The sequence below is a fragment of the Nyctibius grandis genome, chromosome Z (genome assembly GCF_013368605.1).
Source record: "Nyctibius grandis isolate bNycGra1 chromosome Z, bNycGra1.pri, whole genome shotgun sequence".
NCBI lineage: Eukaryota > Metazoa > Chordata > Aves > Nyctibiiformes > Nyctibiidae > Nyctibius > Nyctibius grandis.
In genome coordinates, this window is record NC_090695.1 from 95110194 (window position 1) to 95131900 (window position 21707).

Here is a 21707-nt window from a genome sequence, read left to right on the forward strand (position 1 = left end):
GGGGACTGCAGGCTGCAGCACACAGTGATGGTCTTATTCTGGTGCTTGCGAACCCCGCAGCACAGCACATGGTCATTTGTCCACTTCTATGGCCACCTCGGCTCCGGCGGGGCATTTCTGCTGGTCCTTGCAAGACCCTTGGTTGTGCTGGGTGTTCAGATGGCATCTGGGCTGCCAGGACCACTACATCTCCTGAGGCTGTAAACCATATTTTTTTTCCTAATTTCAGTTTATGTCACTTGGGGACAAACTTGGGTCCCAGCCAGAGTATTCCTTTTTCCATCCATCTAGGGGTGGCAAATATGCGGGATCAAAGCACTGAAGGGATCAAAACATGAAAGCCAGAATAAATGAAGCCATGAAGAAATGGGAATGGAGATCCACTCCTCTAATGTAATTAACCTTTCCAAGAACAGAAAATATTCCCAAATTAAAGGACATCGTGGGACACAGAAATGCATCCAGGTCATGTGGGAGAGATGTACTGAATGAAGCATCAAGGCAAATGCAAACACCGCTCCCATGGAGGAGATGGCATCAGTCGCCGGCATAACCACATCACTCGGGCTCTGTCTCCAGACACCCACTCCTGCCCTCAGTTCTCATTAAGAGCAGAGATTAAAGGGCTCCCAGCCCTCGCAGCGCTGTCGCGTTGCTCAGCCCCAGGCTCTTTGGGGAACGCGCTTCCATAAAGCAGGTCTGTCTTAGCTCTTGCCCTCTCTCCCAGGCTCCAGCGAGCCGGGAGGGACCTGCCGCTGCCCCCCGCCTGTGAGCACCCCGGGACACCTTCTCCCCGGGCCCGGCCGGGGCTTGTCCTCCTGCCCCCCCCCCGGGGCGCCCACAGCCCGGCCTCCCCCCAGGACCCTTTCCCCCCTCCCCGGTTTGCAGGGGGACTCCGGCCAAGCGGGGTGCCGCTCCCCTCCGCCCCACAGCCCGCAGAGCCCCTCTGCTGCCCCCCCGCTCCCCCCGCTGCCCCCCGGGCGGCCCCGCCCCGAGGGCGCCCCCGGCGGTTGCCCCGCGCATCGGCGGGAGGCGGCTCTCGGCGGCGGCTCGGCGAATCCCGCGGGCGGAGGGGCCGAGCCCCCCCCTTTGCTCCCCCTTTTTCTTCCTATTCCTCCTCCTCCTGCTCCTCCTGCCGCCGCCGCTGCCGGGCTCCGCTCCGCCTCGCCAGCCCCGAGCCGGGTGTCCCGGCCCTGCCGCACCTCCCCGGCCTCCGCAGCCCCGGCCCGGCGGGCGGTGAGTCCTGCCCCCGCCCCGGGCAGCTCGGGGTGGGCACGGGGGGGGGCGCGGGGTCGCCCTCATCGGGGGGAGGGAGGGCACAGCCCGGCGCGGCGGGAAGGGGGGTCCGGCCGGCCTCGGGGCGCGGCGGGGGCCTCCCCCGGCGGGGGAGCGCAGTCTCGGGGCATCGCTCCCCGGGGATGGGCATCGCTTCCCGGGTGCTGGGGCCGTGCTCGGGGCACCCTCCCCCGGTGATAGCGGGTCCTGCTTTAGGGCATCCCCTCCGCCGGGGCGCAGGGGGCCGCGCTTGGGGCATCCCCCCTCCCGCGCCGGGGTGATGGGGGTCCTGCTTGGGGCAGCTCCCGCCGCGGGCTGGGGGCCGTGCTCAGGGCATCACCCCACGGGGCGCTGGGCGTCCTGCTCGGGGCACTCTCCCGGAGCGCCGGGGCCGTCCTTGGTGCACCCTCCCGGGGGCTTGGGGCGCCGGGGGCTGAGCTGGGCGCATCCCGCCCAGCGGTGCCGGGGGCCGTGCTTGGTGCATCGTCCCGGGGTGCTGGGAGACTTGGTCCTTCCCCACACACCCACCCGTGCGATCCCGGCCCCGGGGATCAGCATCAACTGCCCCTTTGCCAAAGGAGCAGGGCCGGGGGGGGGGCTGAGGTGTCCCAGGAGCAGGACCTGCTTCTGCAGCGCTTCCAGAACATGCCTCTTACCCAGCAAACCTCCGGGCGGGCAGAGCTGTCTCATGGTTAGGGTACAGCTGGCCACTAAGAAATCTTGGGTTGGGGACTGTCATTGTCCCCCCCAAGCCGTGCTGGCTTTGTGGCTTCTCGGTTGTGGTACCATCTTGGAGCCCGCTCCTACTCCTTGGCTGTAAAATGCACATAAACATCCCCTACCTGGCAGCACCACTTAGCACTTGATTTCTTGGGAGGAGGCACAGCATTACAGTGCATTTATACTGCGTGATGAACCACTTTTATAATGCCTGTGCTCGAGGGAATATCTAACCATAGCCATACCTGTTTGGGCATTTATCTGTATGGAAAATGCAGCCTCTTTCCTGGCTAACACTGGGGTTGTCTCACAGAAACCATTTAGTCTGTCTAGACAAGTATGATGAGGAGCAAAGTGCCTGGAGCTGTGAATGATTAGAGCTCAGCTATCTCTGCAGTGTTCGGTCTGTTGTACAGCACTGATAGGTGTTGCTCGGTGGTTTTGGGTCTTTGGTTAGCAAATGCACAGCAACCAGCCAGTAGATTGTAGAGGTTTGTTTCATATGAGAGCAAGGGAAGAAGAATGCAGCCAGCCCTTCATCACACATGTGCATGGGAGAAGCATCACAGAGTTTAACCAGACTAAAATGAACGGAGAAAGCACTGAAAATGATGAATAAATGGGTGATAAGGGGGAGGCGGGGGAAAGGCATCTACCGTCAGCTTACTTGCTGGAGGGTAGCACAGAGAAGTTCATGAATGTTTGTATGGCACTTAGAGAGTCTCAAATAGAAGGCACTGAAAAAAAATGTAGCATTAGGTATGAGCATAGAATAAATAAAATCCTTAGGACAGAAGACTGAAACTAGGGATAATGTATGTCCTTAATATATATTCAAATGAAGAGCAGTATATTGAAGAGAGCAGGCTTTAATGTAAAACAAAATCAAGGGGAAAGTGGATGCATAGGTGTTCTTAAGAACACTTAAATAAGAATACTTAAATAAGGACAGATGGAAGCACCTGTCTCCATCTTAGGTACTTAATAACCTTTACATATCTGGTCTTTAATCCTATCTTTCTGCATATGAGTTGTCCATCTGTCTTGCCCAAGAGTCCAAGTAAATTAATGAGGAAGATTCATGTGAGGACAAACTTCCAGGACTGAGCCTTGCGGCAATAACAAATCAATCATAGTTCCAATATGACAGGTAGATTCTCCTCCCAGTAAATGCATGTGTGAATCTCTGATGGTTTCCACAGCTCCAGGAATGACTCAGTTTGAGAGAGACCACACAAAGCATCTGTTTCCGAGTCACAAACATATTCTAGAGACATTACACATAAATAGTCTTGGGATCTGGCAGTACATGAGGCCAGAAGGTTTTATCTAACTTGATGGTCTGGAACGCAAACAGGTCTGACTCAGTGTTTTGTGGCCATTTAGTGCAAAGCGAATGGAAGATGCTACAGTTCCTTGTGGGTACACATATGGGGCTGATCAGGGCCAGAGTGTATTTTGTCTGCAAGCAGAGGAAATCGATTCTGAGAAGTGCTGAGCATCTTGAAAGTGTCACACAGCCCCTGCAAGTTGCCCCATTTCAGGTCTGAACCTGGCAAAACAGATTTGGTCTGACCCCAGCCGCTGAGCTTCTTCAGCAGGCAATGCCTGGCTCTGTGCAAGGGGCTGTGCTGAGGTCCTCGAGGAAGGAGCTGGACTAGTGAGAGTTGTATTTGGAGAGAGCACTTAAGCTCTCACAGCTCGATGTCCTCTCTCTGTCCCATTACGCTGGACTTTTTTACCTATTGAGAGTTCAGATTCTCAGTCAAGAAAAATCTCTTTCTATACATGTCAACAGATAAATTGAGAAAATTGCTTTCAGGCTGTCATCGGTGTGAAACTGGGAGAGAGAAAGACTGATCCGAGAGTAGCAGGAGCAGAGACCAACTGCAAATCTCAGGAAAAGAGCTATTAAGCATCTAGGGCACGTGTTGATAATTAATTAACGCTTGTTATGTTTGCTCTGGGCTTTTAATTTCTGTCGACTGGCTATGAATTTTCTGCACTATCGCTGCTTGTTTACAGCACAGCACCTAACTTAGGCAATTAATCAGTTTTAAGAGACTCCACTAATGTCCCTCTGACATCCGGAGAGCTCAGTTAAGTGAGTCTGCCTCTAAATACTTCGCAAGAGCTGAGAGGGGAAGGAAGCAGCATGAATCTCCTTCTGTGCATCTACAGCCTGCAGTGTATGTAAGAGTCAGACTTAGAAATGACTTACAAGTTGACTTATAAAATAAACAACTTTAGAATTACTAGCTTTAAAAAAAAAAGTTTAAAAAATAGGTCTGTATATAAAAACACAACCTGTACAATGTTAGGGCCAAATTCTGTAAAATACCAAATAAATCCATTATGTACTGTGTGCCCTCCTCTGGACCTGTACAACATAGATTTTCTGCACACAAGACCATTTCTATCTTGTCAGAATATCCCGAATGACCTCGCATTGTATGATATTGCCTTGGCTTTTGAGAACTACGCTGTTACTGTCAGCCCCAGGCACATCTATCCAAGAAAGCGATGTCAGTATAATAGAGAATAAATGACATAACTGTGAATTACAAAAAGAATAATTCATAGGTAATTTTCAATTACAGAGAATAATTTATAGGTGCCTGATTTGCAAAGAGAGTAATTTATGAGTAACCTGAATCACATATAAAGAGCATTACAGGTTACTGGAAGAAAGGGAGTAAACTGACTGCTCAGATGTCATGTGCTGAGACTGCATTTTGGGGGCATTTCTTGTGAAAACACCCACCATAAAAAAACCCCATCAAATTCCATAGTAAAAAGATTTGTGTAGTATGCCCAATCTGATCTGAAACCCCTATGTGTTACCAAAAGCCAGACGTACGGCCCGTGTTGTCTGTGGGGCTCCTGCCTCACAGCACACACCACAAGCAGAGAGGCCACAACTGGGTTCCTACAACATCACTGCTGGAAAAGGCTGTCCCCAAGAGCAGACAAGGAGGAGAGTGCCAAACCGTTTGGGTGATGTGTGTCCCCACTGCACTGCATGGATGTGATGATGAATAATATGAAAGACATGAATAACAGAAAAGAGAGGGAGGTCTCTATAAACTGGATTAGGATTTCCAGCACAGGCTGGCTCCTTCCCTGCCCTGTTAGGGACCCTGCGGGTGCCAGGAGGGCACAGGGTCACGTTTCATACTGCACAGACGGGCATCGCTCCCTCGTACGATCCGATACGGGTGCTCCTTGTTTTGGAAAAATTACACTGGCAAATGGCTGAAGGATGGAATGACAAAGTGCAGTTAGGAATAGGATGCTTTTTTCTAATGGTTAAAGTAGAAAATGGCACATCAGCAGGCATGGCGAGAGTCTCCCCTTGCAGGAGATCTTTAAATTATTATTTTGCTTAAAGCATTTCCTCCAGTGCAACTACAGTTACTGGCCTTTTAAATAAAAAGAGTTACTTTCTCTTCCTCAGGACTTGCTAGTCAAGTCCTACAGCTTGTCATTAAACAAGGGGCCAAATTAGCCGCTTTTTTTCTTTAAAGACATGATGTCTCCTTCATATATACCTGAAGGGCAGAAGGATGCATTGGGGCTTCCACTTCCTCATCAGCACCTTGGCATCTTAAAAACTGAAGGGGAAAAAAGAAACCCGAGCTAAAGTGCCATTCCCTGCTGAAGCACTGCATCAGAGAGTTGTACAAGGCACCCTTGACACAAGAGCTAAAAATTACAAAGCCCTTTTGCACTACTTCAGTTAATGAAACACGATATCCATACATTAGATCAAGCACAAATAACATCCATTATAGTTAATGTTGTAAAACGGTTTCTTTTTTAAACTGCTGAAGTTGTCTGTAAAAATTTTCTGAAGCATTAATTTTCTCCAGTGAAGTATTTTAGAAAAGCTTGCTAAAGAGAAATAATTGTGTTGGATTTGGAGAACGTGCTGGGTTGCTGCTGTTCTGTCGGAAGCAAAGCGAGCCTCCAGGAGCAGGAGGCGCGCGTCGCTCCGGACTGTGCGTGGCAAGTGAATTCCTGTGCTTGAGCTTTCAAACCACTAAAGCGTAATCATGGACATCCTTGGGCATGGTGGACATCACAAAACACCCATCTCATAGATGGGAACATCTGGAACTGGGTGAATATCCCCTTTTAGGAAGCCTTGGGAAACAATGTCTATGCCATAGCTTTGGGTACACACTATATTCCATGAGAGAGCCTGGGGGAACACGCGCTAAAAGACTGTGCGCTCATTGTGTCTGCTGTTGCATACATCCACTCTTTGCTACTCCCCATTTAGAAAAGAAAAATCCATTCATTTTCTAACCAACTCCTCCTCCCCCAAACCCACACTCCATTTATTGCCAGGAAGTGCTGATGAAAGCGACTTGTGCTTCTCAGAAACCTTCTTTGACAAGATCACTCTCAACCTGGACCAAATGCAAAGTCTCTCCTTGATTCCCCTGGGAGCAATAGGCAGCCAGTAGCTCACAGGATCACATCCTCAACGATTTTAATATTGCTAATAGTTTCCCAGTGTAAGTTCTGCATATGACCAGAAAAAATGATGCTTGTATTTAAAGTTTGTGCAGAACAAGTGAAATCTTGGCCCTAGGAAAAGGCAAGTCTTCACCCTAGCCCAAGGCAAAACTCCTGATGAGCCGGTGGGGTCAGACTCTTCACTTCATCCTCCCAAATCTGGAAGCAAGTCAGAAGTGTAGAGATCTGGGTGACAAAGCGCAGAACAACCTCCCATGAACTGTTGTTGCTACCTGTAAAAAGCAGCAGAAGCAATTTGGATGTTTTTTTGGGCAATAAGAAGAGGTGCTAAGAGAGCATTGCAGATTTTATTTCTAAACTTTCATTGTATTAGGGCCCTTGTACCACTTCAGATCCCACCGTGCCATCTGCTGTCAGCCTTTAATGCTAGCGAAATACAAAGCTTGCAAAAATAAAAGAAAACTGCTTACCTGCTCCCTCTGCTAGGCTACATACCCATAGTACGAAAAAAGATCATACAAAATGAGTCTTTTTTTAAGGGCTGCTCATACATACACATATCTTCCCCAGGGTCAGATGTAAAGAAATTCAATGCTAATTTTAACGGGCTGCCAGCTTTCTCTTACGGTGCAAACTACCAGAGCCTTCTCTGCATAACTGAGGAAAGACTTTGGCTCATGTTGATACTATTTTTTAAATATTGAATTTTCTTGTTATATTGCTGTCCTCGAGCAATATTTGTTTCCTCTTTTTCTACCCTTTCCCCAAGACATCTACTGGAATCTCCATAAGGGCACAAACTGCAATGGGAAATAGGTGCCTGACTTCTGCAGCTTTGGAAAACACTGGCCTTGGAAAGGACCCTGGGGAGGATATTTCTGGGATGCTCTGAATTAATTTCTTTCTGCTGCAGGCTTTCCTTTGCTCTTTATTTACCCCTTTCCATCATCACCACCATTCTTGATGCTAACATGGTGTGACATGAAGTTATTCATGAAGTGACATGATGGCAATGGGCCCGTATGTGTTTTGCTAGAGAGGCAGCACCAGCAAACACGAGTTTCACACACCAAGGGCAACCCTTCCCTCATCTTGTAGCCTGCCACCAGCACTGTGAGCTGGCAGATGCCCCCGGTCAATATCTAAGAGTGAGGATTTAAAGCTGTTAGAGCAGCTTTAAAGATCAACAGTGAACAGCTGCTTTCACTGGAGTCAGGTAAGTCAGAAGTTTAGGCTTCTGACAGATAAATAAAGACCAAGATCTACCTCTTCTTTCCTGCCAGAGACCTGTGCCTTTGAGAGCCCCAAGGAGTGTGGTTTAGCCCAAGAAAAAGGGAGCACCACCTTTCAATATCATATGAGGGCCAGTGCAGCCAGCTGCACAGCACACAGAGGTGTTTCCCGTGTTATTGGGACTTCAGGATAGAGCACAGAAAAAAAAAACCACAAAACCCCACTATCTAATTTAATCCAGACATCCGGGAGCAATAATGGGGCTAGGCATTCTTGAGCACCATCTGCTGGTACATTGTCCATAAACCAGTGACATAGACGCAGAGGTAGAGCACCCTATAACAGCTACTCTCACGTAAATGCGTAGGGCTCCTGGCCAGCACTGAGCACAGCATTTACAAGCTCCCAATCAAACCTTAAGCTGGGATCTTGGGGCAAACTGCTTTGAGAGCAAAGTGTGAGCAGGTTTCCAGGTCCCACGTGCTGATGGTTGAATCCCCTCGTGCAGGCAGTGCCACAGCCGGTGGGTTTCTCCGCGATGCTGCAGTGCAAACACGCTCAGGAATTCAGCTTCGGGCCCCGGGCTCTGAAGGATGCGCTGATCTCCACCAACCCAGCCTTGCAGGAGCTCTATGCCAAAGCTTTCTCGAGGGCGGAGAAGCTGTTCCTCTCTGAAGCCTACAACCCACAGAGAACACTCTTCTGCACGCTGCTCATCCGGACAGCTTTCGACTGGCTCCTCAGCCATCCCGATGCCCCCGAGGACTTTGAGACGTTCTATCACGCCATGCTGAGGAGGAAGCAGAGCTTCTACCGCAAGCACATTTACCTGCAACCTATAGGTAATGTGGGCATCTTCCCTGAGCCACCTGGAAAGATACGGGAGGGAGATGGGTGGTGCTGAACGCTACTAACTTCCTCTTCTAAGGAGTAACCTGCACAATGTAATTGCTGTAGCAAAGATAAGTCTGTAATACCAAATGCTCTGACATGCCCCCAGTCCAGAATCACAAGCCATGATGACAACCATCAGTAGATCTCCCTTGTAAATGTCACATGTGCCCCTGGGTGAGACTTGCTATGAATATATGTATGCATACATATTTATCTATTTGTAAAACAATGCTGGGTAAAACAGCATTTCTGGAGGTCCATCTCTAATGGTTCATTAAAAGCAGCCACCCGTTCCCACATTAATCTTTCTGCACAACTTAAACAGGAGACAACCTTCCTGACACATCTGCTCTGCTAATAGAGAGCATACTAATGCCTCGAGCCACCTCTCAGAAAGAGCTCCCTCTTCTCCTCCAGATCTGTATAACCATCTAGAGATGTCCGCCACATCCCGGAGTAAGCAATTAACTTCAGAATGAGCCAGCCTTCTTCCCTAATCGCTGTGGCCAGCCCCACAAAAACCCCTTCAGACCTTATGGTTCACCCTGGCTTTAAGGAACTGATAACAGCTTCTCTTCTCAGACTTAACCGAAGGGCCTGCCGGGCTCTCGCTGCTGGATTCCCTCCAGAGCTGTGTTGAGTCTTTCTTCCTGGGTCTCCGTGTGAAGTGCCTTCCCTCCATCCCCATCTCTTCCATTCACTGCTGCTACCGACACAGCCGGGACTCGGATAGGGTGCAGCTTCACGCAGGTAAGGACCTGGCAGCCCGGTCAGACAACGGCTTGGGACATGGGCACGAGCCCTCCCTTAGGGAATGCCTGGAATGGCCCTTTGTTGCCTGAGCAGGGAGGGGAGGAGGAAGGGAGTGAAAAGGGAGAAATCCTGTTCCCCTGGAAAACACAGAACTTTGAGGCTGGAAACAGGAATTAAAAATAAAGCGATTTTCATCATCTTTTCCTCTGCTGTTTGTATTTTTCAGTGATATTATGTTTAGGTCCAGCTCTGCAGGAAGGCACTGCAGATCTGGTGCAGTCTGAGTTCGCCTACCTCTTGTCCGGAGCCAAAGTAAATCAGTGGCCTGGGTGGTGCAGGTGGGGAACTCACTGGCCTTTCATGTTAGGAAATTTGGGTTCAAGTGTCACGCAGCTCCCCAGGGAAATGGGTTTGTCAGCTGCCAAACTCGCGCTGCACAAACATCCGTCTGGAACACGGCGTTTGTGGGTACCGTGGGCAGCACGTGCTCAGCACAGACCCAGTGCTGCAGCGCTGCGGCTGCTCCAGCTCAAGCCTGAAATGCCTGCAGGGAAATTCTACTTCCAGGCACTTGTTTCCATGGGTCAGTACTGAATTCACCTGCATCCCTGCCCTTAGCTCTGCTTTGTTTTAACTCCGTGCTCAGCACTACTTCAAAAGTCAGGTCTGCTCATACGCCGATTTGAGGGGACGGGCTACACAGCCATGGTTCTCCATCTGAGACACTGGTTCCAGCAGCTCTGCCTCTCTGGGGCTTGGATTGCATCCTCCTCTCCCTGAGCAGCAGAAATTATGGCTCTTGCACACCTTCCAGAGACGCTTCATTTTAATCAACATCTCTCTCCTATTTGTACAGATGGGATCCTGAATTTCCTGAAGAACAACAAGCCCATGGATGCTCTGTGTGTCCTTGGACTCACTCTGCTGGACCTTTACCCATGTGAGACCTGGAGCTTCACATTCAGCAAATTCTTGCCAGGACAAGGTGGGATTGGTGTCCCATGATCTCCTAGCACAATGTGTGAATAAGGCAGCACTGTACCAAAAAGACTTCCCTGGGAGGCTGGAATAGCTAAATCTTACCCTCAACATTTTATTCACTCCCTGATAAGAGAAACTACGTTTTCTCAATTTAAAACTAGGGGAGTCAGGGCTCCTGATCCAGACAAAGGTAACTGAGGTGCTACAAACCTTTGGGAAGTGTGTCTCATCACACCCTGTGTGCTCAACTAGACTGAGCTACAACAGCTTTCTTTTTCTGCTGCCTAAGCTGAGAGACAGCCAGGAGAGAGCTGACACCTAACTTGTATGAGCTTCTCTTTACAGAAGTGGGAGTCTGCAGCTTTGCCAGATTTTCTGGGGATTTCCCCCATGCTGGCTGCAGCAGCTTGAATCCGCTCACGCAGAAGGAACGGTTGTGCGAAGTCAGCAAAGCAAGCAGAGACCAGACATTGCCCTTCAGTGCCCAAGAGATGGTCCAGTGCTGCAAGGTAGGACCAGCAATCTCCTGCACCCCGTATTTCTTGCTATGTAGGGTTAAATATTTCAGGGCTGGGCATAATCCATCTCTCAGCCCAGTGAAGCAGGCATAAGACTCCGCTCCCAGAAGACAATCACAGCTAAGCCCATGCACTTACATAGTCCTAAAGAGCTTATATTTTAGTGCAGCATGTAGACATCTCTTACTCCCCTTGCCACCAGAGCAAACTATAGTATCAGCTGTATAGAGAGGCTCCAGGAGTTGCCTTATGTCATGCAGTAACACTGAGACAAAGCCCTGTCCAGCTCCTAGGTTCATGCTTGGGACATCGCAGTGTTTTGCTTGTCAGGCAGCGCATGGGCAGTAGGATCTGTTAGCTGATGAAGTATTTAGAGATTAATCAGAATATCCAGTGGGGTTGTGTGTTAACTAATAGATATCTGGGAAGGGGCGACTGCATCTTCCTCAGACATTGGTATCCGTAAGGGGACAGGACCGCCTGGCCAGACCTGCTTACATGGATGGATGAGAAAAATACTTCAGACAAGTTTGCACATATAATTGTATGCAGAAGCCCTTAAACCCCATTCACCTTCAACACATCCGATTCACGAGTGCTGTCCTCCCTCATCGCCGCACCTCCCCTCTTGCCAGCGCTGCTCCTAGCACTTCTCCCAAAGCTGGCCCACGTGGAGCCATTCCCATCTGCCTCCCCTGGTGTTTGCTCAGGATTTTCTAGTTTGGGTTCTCTTCCTGCAGTAATTTCAAATGATGTTAGGTGGCAATGGTAGGAAGACGAGGGGAATCCTCCCTCCTCAGCCTTTCCACGGTTGCCGATTCCCAAGGCAGTCATGCTTGGCCAGCTGACTCCAGCTTAGTTTTTGCTTTGGCACAAACGTTCAGAGCATCTGCGTTGGAAGGACCCAGATCTGTTATTGCCAATAGCTTCTTACAGATGTCTCACATGGACTGTGCTGCTCTTTTCAGACCCCTGTGGGACTGGTTTTCCCCTTAAAAAAAACCCCCACAACACTGTCCTTGGGGAAGAGAGTGACACAGCACTGCCCTAGAGCTCTGAACATGCCATCTACAGGGTCTTCCCACAGCTGCTCCTAAAAAACACACTCACCCTTCCTCTTCCACCATACAAACAGGGATGTTGGGGTACCTGGGAAGAAGGGAGCCACGTTCCCCTTTCACCTCGGAAAAGCCTCGTCTGAAGGGCCACCAGGGCTAAACAACGAGTCGATCAGACTGTTGGGGAGTGTGGAAAGTGGAACAGCAGAGGAGGGGGCAGTGGAAGCAGGAATGACCACGCACTGCTGTGATTTTTGCTTTCCTGAAAGGTGACCTGTCATGAGATCTGCCACCTGATGGGGCTGGGGACGTGCCGCTGGCTGCAGTGCATCATGCAGGGCGCGCTGAGCCTGGACGAAGCCCTGCTGCGGCCCCTGGAACTGTGTCCCATCTGCCTTCGGAAGCTGCAGCACGTCGTGGGCTTCAAACTTGTTGAGCGCTACAGGGTGAGTGACAGACCCCCTGGCCCTTCCTGGAGCAGAGGGGACAGAGCGGGGAGCAGAGCGGCTCACCCCAAACCGCAGCGCGGAGTGTGCCGGAGCAGCGTGTTAAACAAAGATGCTGCTCTCGGTGCAAGGTGCTAAGAGCAGCTTAGAGCTTACGCCTAAGTACTGGGGTGTCGTACATGTGGTCTCTGACCAACGTAGCGCGTCACACAATCTCTTGGGCTTTTGGCTGTTCACAGCAAGGGACAGTGCAACAGTCCGACCACATTTGGCTACTTCCAAAAATGGGGGGCAGGGGGCAGGCGGATTTCACGCCAGAGCAGCAGTGAGCACGGCCATTCCCACATCTAAACCCCTTCCTACGGGCCACCACGGTTTTCTGCCTTGCTGGGGCTTCTGGTAACAGGGAGAAAATATTAAGTGCGTTCTTTGCTGCAGTTCCTCTGTTTAAAGATATGAGGAAGGATCCCAAATTATTACTCCCTAATAAGTGGAGGGTCCCAGACTCATCTTTTGCCTCTTCTCTCCTGCCCATAAAACTGCTAACAACAGATTTAGACAACATCAAGAACAGTGCTAAGATGCCCTTAGCTCTGGAAAGGGTTTTCTACCTCTGTTGTCTAAAAAGCCGAATTCAGTAGCTAAATGGCTGGTGGAATAATGTCATCATTCTCCCTCAGTACCCTATCTTCTCCCTGGTTGTAATTCCTGCCTGTCACACATCATGTTCAGAGACCTGATTTTTCCACAACTGCCTATTTTAAAGTCAGTGGGTTATATTTGTAAGAAGACACACGCAGAATGAGAGCGGGGATGCCTTTAGTTTCATTCAGCTTGGAATCAGACACAGAAGCACGGCAAAGCACATGGGGGAAAAAAACACGCTCGTGGGTTTTGCTGCTTGTCTGTGTGTCTGCAGTGGCGTTAGACCCGTCTCTGACTCCGTGGCTGTTGGGTCCCTGCTTCTGGCTGAGAGGTGCCTGAATTGCACAGAACACCAGAGGAATAAACTCTGGTTTATTTAAACACCCAGAACCCACACTGTCAGAATCCAGCTCAAAACACCTGCAATAAATATGGTCGTTGGCTCAGCATCCCCTGGTGACAGGGAATACAAACCTGAAGAGAGGATGCACTGCCAAATGTCACATCTGCTTCCTCGACAAGGAAAAGCTCAGCTAGATATAGTACAAGCTGGTATAAGACAGTTGTGATAATCTCTGTAAGAGGCTTTGCTACAGCATTGAGAGAGAAGATAGAAATGCCAGAGGTGAATTAAATAGTTAAGGAACCTGACAGGAGACAGCACAAAGCATTTGGAGACAACAGCAGATAGCAAAGGTGCTTGCTAAGCATGTTTTGAGAGGTTGTGGCTGGCCAAGTGCAAGTGTGAAGTCACATTTCCCTTTAGAAAACTAGCGTGGATGCCCACCTGCCACGTAACAGCCCCAGACGCTCATAGTAAATACAGGAAATGCCAGACACAAAGCTGTTCCTCGCCAGGAGCAGGTAACGCTGCTCAAGCCTGCGACTGAGACACAGTTACGGGCAGAAGAGCATGTGGGACACGAAACCAGTCCCTGCCCGAGAACCATGCAATGACGTGGAACCATCACAAGAGCTAGAACCTGATCTAGAACTACCAAGTGAGCTAGAACATTATCAGGTATGCGGTCTAGAACCCAATCTAGAACCACCAAGGAAGCTAGAATGTGCTCCAGCACATGGTCTAGAACCATCAAGTGAGATAGAACAGGCTCTAGAACTAAGAGGCGGTCCTGAACTAACTAGCGGTCCTGAACCAACAAGTGACCTAGACCAGCAAGCAAACTGGATCCTGATATAGACCCAACAGGCAAGCTACAGCATGAGCTAGAACCAACAAGTGAGCTAGAACCCGATCTAGAACCATCAAGTGATCTAGATCCATTGAGAGGTCTAGAGCCTGGTCTAGAACCACCTCCCCACCCAACTGCCAACTGCTCCAACTATGCTAGTTCTACAAACAACCCACCCCTGCAGGAGGAAGAGCCCCTCCATTTATTTATCCGAGTTGCACTCAGAAACATACTCCATTTTTTTCATCACAGCTGCTTACTCCAGCATGAGTCATCTTGAAAACTTAACGCAAATCAATTCTCATGGTGTTTCCTCACCACAACCAATGCTTCTACCTGCTGCTTCTGCAGCATCCCAGGCTGTTTGGCACGTAGTGCCTAGGTTAGCTTGCAGTTGCCACACTGCAGAAGAAAACAGTGCTCGAGCTGCTCTTAGAGGTTGGGTTAGCGACATCCTCACCGTGCTGTTAATCGCAGTATCTGCTCTTGGGTTTGAAAAACTTCCACTGCCAAACCTGGAGCCCCTTGAGGTTTGAGACAACAGGTTTCATTCTGAATGACTGACTTGGGGTGGGCATCCCCTTCAAATACTCTTGCCTGCAGGTAAGCTGAACCCATGAAGAGGTTATCCCTTTCTAGTTAAACAGGAGAACATAAAAAGAGGCTGCAGCCCTACAAACCCTTCCCAAGTTCAAATCAATAAACTACCCAAAGGATGAGAGACAGGAAAGATTTTGGGGTTTTGGTAGGGATCCCGAGTCAATCATCCCCTCCTTTTGCCTTAGATAATCCAAATGTACTCTTTGAACAACCTCATCTCCGTAGCTTTTTCTCTTGGGAACAGGGCTAAGTAGCAGTTGCGATTCCTTCCCAGATTCACTACTCTTGGGAATTTTGAGAGACGTTATAAAATCACGGGCTAGTTGCAGCTTTCAAACAGCGTTGCTGTCCCCTTCCCTACTCTGGCTCCTGTTGCAGCTTCTGGTGCCGCCTTTGTTTTTTAAACCCAGAGGGAGGGAAGGGCTATGGGAGGTGGGATGAGGCAGGAGAAAAGTTGTCCCTTTACATTTTCTCTTGCCCCAGAGGGAGGGGGTAGGGTGGATTAACTTAGCTGAAAGAGTCCATTTTATTCTTGTATGAAATGCTTCCCTGAGGCTTCATGCACAGACTGAAATGAGCAACAGGGCCGATTCCTCCCACCCACTCAATTTGAGCTCTTTATCCTTTCTGTCACTTGCCCAAAGAGAGAGCAATAGAGGAGGGAAGGGGGAGGGAGCAGCGGGCGCTGCAGGAGGAGGCAGCTCTGTAGGGCTGGAAATCTCCTGCCCACTTCTCAACCACTACAGCTCACCCCAAGCTGAGCACGTACGGACCCAGCACAGTGACCGGCATCTCAGGGTGACGCTCTGTCACCCTCGTGTTTCCCAAAGCGATCGCAGGGCTTTGCGAAGGTATCAGCTGGGAGCTGCAGAAAGTAAAGATGAGGAAAGAGGCCTCAAGGGTGTGAAAAAGCTGAAATCCACACAAAAAAAAAACCCAACACAGGCCAGGAAGGCAGAGAAGGAGATCACCTTTTATCCAGCCATGACTGGAGTACTGCGATTCATTCCCCAAAGCATAAGGAATAAATGTGCCAGAAGCAACCCCTTATATGCCCCATTGTAGAATTTAATATTTAAAAAGGAAATTGTCTCAGACATTTTCCTTTCATTAATTCTTTCCTGGAGCTCGGCCTTCCCACTGGTGCATTTCAGCTCAAGAGGAGAAGAGCTATTCTTAGGAATAAAATGCACATTACCACAGGAGTGAACAACATGATGAAACAAGATTCTTCACCACTATCTCAGAAGCTTTTATAACGACACAGCTTCCTCTGAGAGGCTCTTGTTTGGCTCTTGTGGAGACGTATCCACACAGCAGGGAGTGATTTTGTGCTGTTTTCTCCTACCATCTTCAATAACAGGGCAGATACAGTCCACATCTGACTGGAAGCAGCTCTGCCACAGATGGTGACTCTAAGAATATGTGACAAGACAAAGCCCCCGCTTTGTAGGGTAACCATGAGTTGTCTGAACCCACCTTCTGGCAGAGAGGACCATAGCGTCTGAAGCTGAGCCACCCAAGATGAACAGGTTTCCTGACATTGTAAAAGCATAGCTGTTTTCTCTCATTCTCTAAAATGAAACCGTTTCTCCTCTCACCACAGAAACTCTACGCTTGGACACAGACTGTGTTGTCCACGTGGCCAAGGCAAGAGTCAGCAGACCTGTCTGCCTCAGAGGACATCCTTCCGTTCAGCTCAGACTCTGGGATGTGCTGCGAGAATGACTCCGAGGCTGTGACCTCCCTGTCCGAGCCGCTGACACCGGACACTTGCAGCCAGGCCCTCTCCATCGGCCCGGAGCTGGAACAGGACGAGCATTCGTGTTCACTGGCAGAGGCGCACAGCCAGCCCCAGCTCGCCGGGCCCACCAACTCCACGGATATCATCAAAGATTATGAACTGTGGCTGGAGACGTGCATTGCTGCCCTGGAGAGGAACGTCTCCGAGGAGGAACTGGCTAAGGTAGACAAGACCGTGGATGCGCTGGCTAAGTGGGAAATGTTTACGGGACAACTGCCTGCTATGAAGAAGGACCTACCCTTTGCTAGGGACAGCACTGGGCTACGGAAAGTTCTCGGAGATAAATTTTCCTCCTTGCGGAGGAAACTGAGTTCCAGAAAACTGTCCAAAGGGGAATCGTCCCCTCATCGCTGGCGGTGGGAAGAAAACTAGGCTGAGTCTGCCTTGGGTTGGGCCAGCTTTGCTCCCACAGCTTTGGTTACAGTACTGCCCCGCTTCTGACTTGTCTCAATGCAAGTTGTTGCTGTCAGAAACAGCAACTCCCCACAGGAATAAAAGGTGTTTCTTTTTCTGAGGTTGCTAACATACTTTTGATGTGATCAGTTCTGCTCTAAGGGTTTTCCTGTGCTGGTCTAAGCAACAGCACGACTCCAAACCCCACGTCAAGTCCTATGTAGGCGCTTGTGTTTTCATGCCATATTTCATTTGGTCTGAAGTCAGCCAGGAAGAGGGCTATGCTAAACACTAAACATGTTCACATAAAAGCTTGGTCCATCTGAACAAAGAGATGCAAATTAAATCAGGGCACAGCTATTACTTCTCCCTCTCTATTTCACCCCATACCACATGTTCATCTCTATTCCATCAGCTGGCAGCTGCGCTGAGCACAGCCAAGGCTGGCGGACTCATGCTACGAGTAGGGGGGGAGAGAGATGGAGGAGGACGGGTACGATGTCAGTGAGTAAAGCAGAAAGATCCCTGGCAGCTCGTCTGCCATAAAGAACAGTGTTAGTGTGCAACTGTCCTTTGGCGGACACTCAAGGGGATCTCCAGAGCTGCTTCAGTTCAAAGCAAGCCAGGCTTGGAGCCGTGAGCCGTAACTACTCACATCCTCTGTAGATTGGCACAGGAGAGGAAACCTTCGAAAACATTCACACACTCTTGATTATTAACTTAAAATGGGGAACTACACATGCATTCCTCTCTTTCTGCCTTGAGAAGTTAACACCCTGGCCTTTGCCCTCTTCTCCGCTCAGTAGGTCACCCACTGACCAGGAACGGGTGCCGTGCTGGCCCCAGGAGCTGCAGAGCCTGCCTTCCCAGTGCCACGGCATGCCGTTCCTCTCCGGCTATTTATAGATGGAGCTCAAGAGGCTGATGGGGTTTCGGGCTTTGTAACAGCAGCAAGCTGGGAAGGGCTGACCCTCTCCATCCCCAGTTCACTCAGACCTCAGCACTGATAACGCTCTCTACAGCTCACAGCTACATGGCCACGCTCCAGATTTCTCCCGTCTAAAAATATCAGCAGGTAGGACTGGGTCCAGTTCGGCCAGGAGGAGAGAGGAGGTTTCCCTCAGAGGAGGTAATAGCTTTGGCTTTCCAGAGTGCTTGGCCTGTGCACTGCGAGGGCCTCAAACCATGCAGTAACCCCGCAGTGCATTTTTGGAGCGGGAAGGGAGAGGGTCAGCGGGAGACATCTGAGAAAAGCTTGAGATTCATTCGTGCAGGTGAGTAGAAAAGATGATCTCGTAATAAATCCAACTGGATTCCAGAAACATAAGCAACTTCACATCCGCATGATTCACACAGGGAGAAAAAGGGAGTTCTGGCTTCGGGACCGATGACGGCAATTCCTGGAAATATTTTTTCCAGGCTGCGCGCCTGGGCTGGGCGCAGGCGCGGTGCAGCAGAGCCGCTGCTGCCGCCCTCTCCTGGCAGCCTCAAAGGCGATGGCGTTCTCATCCAAGACATTCTTCCCAGCAGCAGGAATTTTCCAAACAAATCCTGCTTGAACTACAAATCCATGTACTGCCCCATACTTGCCCAGTTGTTGCCTTAACAGATTTACTATTTTAAGCAAGAGATTACTTTTTGTTCAGCCTTGTTTGCTCTTACTCGATTCTGTACTGAATCATTAGGCTGAACTTTAGAAACTTTCCCGAAAGAGACCATAAACTCAGGGTGACAATATTGCCTAAGGGAAAGAGGCAGCTTTCTATCATAACAAAGTCCAAAGACAACAGAGAAAAGGGGGGGGGCACAGAAACAAATCGAACCGCTGGCAGAAGTCACAGATGGGAAACTCCCAATGTGACACTTGGCTTAGGGACTCATGTTCACTCTGTTGTGAACACATGAATTTCTGCTGAAGAGCTGTTGCTTACCAATAACAGATATTTTTAACACCATCACTGACAGCACCACCACTTACCAGCTCAGCTTTTCCAGAAGCGCTCCAGGTAAGAGTAAATAAGCGTGGCAATGCAGGAGCCTCACCTGCTTGTGCAGGCAGCTCAGCAGGGTCCGCAGGCAAGATGCAACTTTGCTGTGAAAGGCAGAAAGCTGCTGAATACACTTCTAAGTCCTTAAGCAGCTGGAGGAGAGAAGGTCTGTGCAATATTCCACTGCAGGTTTTTGTTCGTGCAAAGACATCCCCATGGAGGTAGCTGCTCCTCACATCAGCAAAGGTTTCCAGCGCTGCTGCTGCACATTACAGCACAATGTGTTGTTCCCAGGGTCTGTAAGCAGTACTTTGCACTTACACTACACAGTCTACACCAGTGTGAGTAAGGACTGGAGACAACCTGGGTCACAGGTGTCACATAAAATGACTGGCCAGCGTTACACAGAAAATCAAGGTTATAACCAGGACTAAAGCACAAAGGTGCAATTCCTACTCTTCTCTGCGTGTACCAGAGTTGTAGAGGGGCAAAAAACAGCTGACAGAGGAATTAGAAGTAAAACAAATTGAAGGTAAGCCCCTAAATAAGACTTCCAGCATTTTAAGCAGCAGGTTTCTGGGGAGATACTTCTCCTTGGAAGGGTGTGGGAACAGCAGCATAACTTGCAGCTAGTAAGCTGCTGAGTAAGCTGTGGAACAGAAATACAGATGAGATACTTAGGAGTCATTTTAGAAGGTCAAGCTGCAGATCAACCATCAGCAAGAAGTAGTAGGGTACTCTATATATAAATGCACACCCAGAAGTTACTTGCAACTCAGCAGCCAAGATCGGAGTTGGTTGCAAATGGTCCAGGAACAGAGTCACTGTGTAGCAGGCAGTGGGAAGTAGAACCTGGGTGCCCATCGTGCAGCACTTCAGCCACAGTGTGGTGAGCCTTCTGCAGGAAGACAGGCAGTGAAAGGAACTGGGCACCCAGAGGGGAAATGAAGCAAGTCCCAAAGGGCAGCAGAACCAGCAGCCTGCACAGAGCTCCCCTGGGCACAGCTTTGGGGCTCTGGCTCGCAGCCCCCCGAAAGCAGCGCTTTTGTTTCTCTGCCTTGTGACCTGTGGGTGCCTTGTTGTGACAGGCAGATGATCTAGAAGTGAGCTCTGCACATGACCTGCCTTCAGGAGATACCCCAGCAGAACCAGGTAACTCCTTCCTGAAGCTGCTGTTATCTTTCATGTAACAATCCCTAAGGCAACGGTGCAACATAGATTCACATTAGACTCATCTGGCTCAGAACATCTCCCAAACCACACCGTCCTGTGGCTACCTAGAGGCCCCTCCACGATCCAAGTAACTCCAGTCACACCTTTTCTGCCTCAAGCTTAAGGGTACTTGTTTTGAAGCAACTTTAAAGTCTATAATCCTGAACAGAGCAGAAAACAGTCTTTTAATAGCTTTACGAGCTCATAAAGACAAATATCTTCTCCCAAGAATAAACAGGCAGAACATTCCACTCCTACTCTTAAAACAAGTTGCTGTAATTGAAGAGAGTGAGGGTACAATGCAACTGTCCAGGGGAAAAAAAAAACCCACAATAAAAAAAAGCCCTGACTCTTTGCTAGTTAGGGGTGGAATGGCCTACAACAGCTTGCAAAGGTGGGAGAGGAGAAACCAGTGTCTCCCATAGACATTTCATTAGCAGTATCCAGCACTTTCTGATTTAACAGTGAATGTGACCACCTCCCTCCCCTAAAAATGGCACTTTTATCTCAAGTCTGTTTCTGCTGCACAAAATTGAGGCTTTAAAGGCAAGCTACTTTTTGTAAAAATCCCTGAACACTCTTCCTAATAACTCTTCCTCCCTTAACGCCATGCAGCTTCCCAAGATGCAGGTCAGTCTTGGGGAGAGTGGCAAGAAATTTGATATTTTTTGTTAGCAATAAACTCCCTCCCAGGTCTGTATAGGATCATGAGATATCAGACTGGAGCTAGAAACCACAGGGATTTAATTTCTCTCCTCAAAGAGCTGTAATAAATACTTAAATATTACTATAACCACCCCAAACCTTACGCCTTGTACACTTCAGCAAAAATACAAAGCCATGTAGCCCTGCCTACTTTGCGTTTTAGAGAAGCCTCTCCCTGGGGAAATAGCCATGTTCTCCCTTTTATCTTCAGTGTTGGATATTGAAATTGCAGAAGAGATACTCTAGTACAGGTAGCCATGCTGATCCGGGGAAGAGAATTCAGAGTTCACATACAGAGTTCAGGCTCTCTCTGGGGTACCAGCATTCATTGACACTGGGCAGACAAACTTACCTGCTTCAGCCTCTGTTCTTATGGGGCAACATCTGTGCAGCTGGATTACAAAAGGGACATCTTCGCTGTATGAAGTGAAATAGTTTGAGATACAGAAATATTGGCAAGTATGGCAAAATGGTGTCACTAAAATACCCTGACTCAAGCCTCCCACCGTATGTTCCAAATAAAAATTTAAATCCCACCTAAATCGGTACAGTTTAAGCACCTGCTCACGACTGCGGACTAGGGAAGGACTGAGCTTGAGTACGCGCTCCAGTGACAAGGCATTTCTTATTTTGATTAAAGCTTTGGAGATTCAGCAATTCAGACATCCGAGAAACTCCATCAAAACAAACCAACCCAACCCCAACCAGCTTTGGAGCAGACAAAAGTGACAACTTAAAACAAATCCCTTCCCTGTCCGTTGGTTAAGTGCCTCAACAGCCTGGCATGGCCCCTGTTATGCCAGT

General features: G+C 49.3%; 1 protein-coding gene across 1 annotated transcript; it reads left to right on the plus strand.

The window, feature by feature from the left end:
- The first annotated feature begins 1174 nt into the window (after positions 1–1174).
- On the plus strand, positions 1175–17086 carry AMZ1 (archaelysin family metallopeptidase 1). Its single transcript, XM_068423277.1, has 7 exons — positions 1175–1236; positions 8222–8555; positions 9190–9357; positions 10217–10345; positions 10687–10850; positions 12187–12363; positions 16408–17086. The coding sequence occupies exons 2-7, from the start codon at positions 8252–8254 to the stop codon at positions 16975–16977; spliced, it is 1512 nt and encodes a 503-aa protein (XP_068279378.1). The 5' UTR covers positions 1175–1236; positions 8222–8251; the 3' UTR covers positions 16978–17086.
- Positions 17087–21707: the final 4621 nt, after the last annotated feature.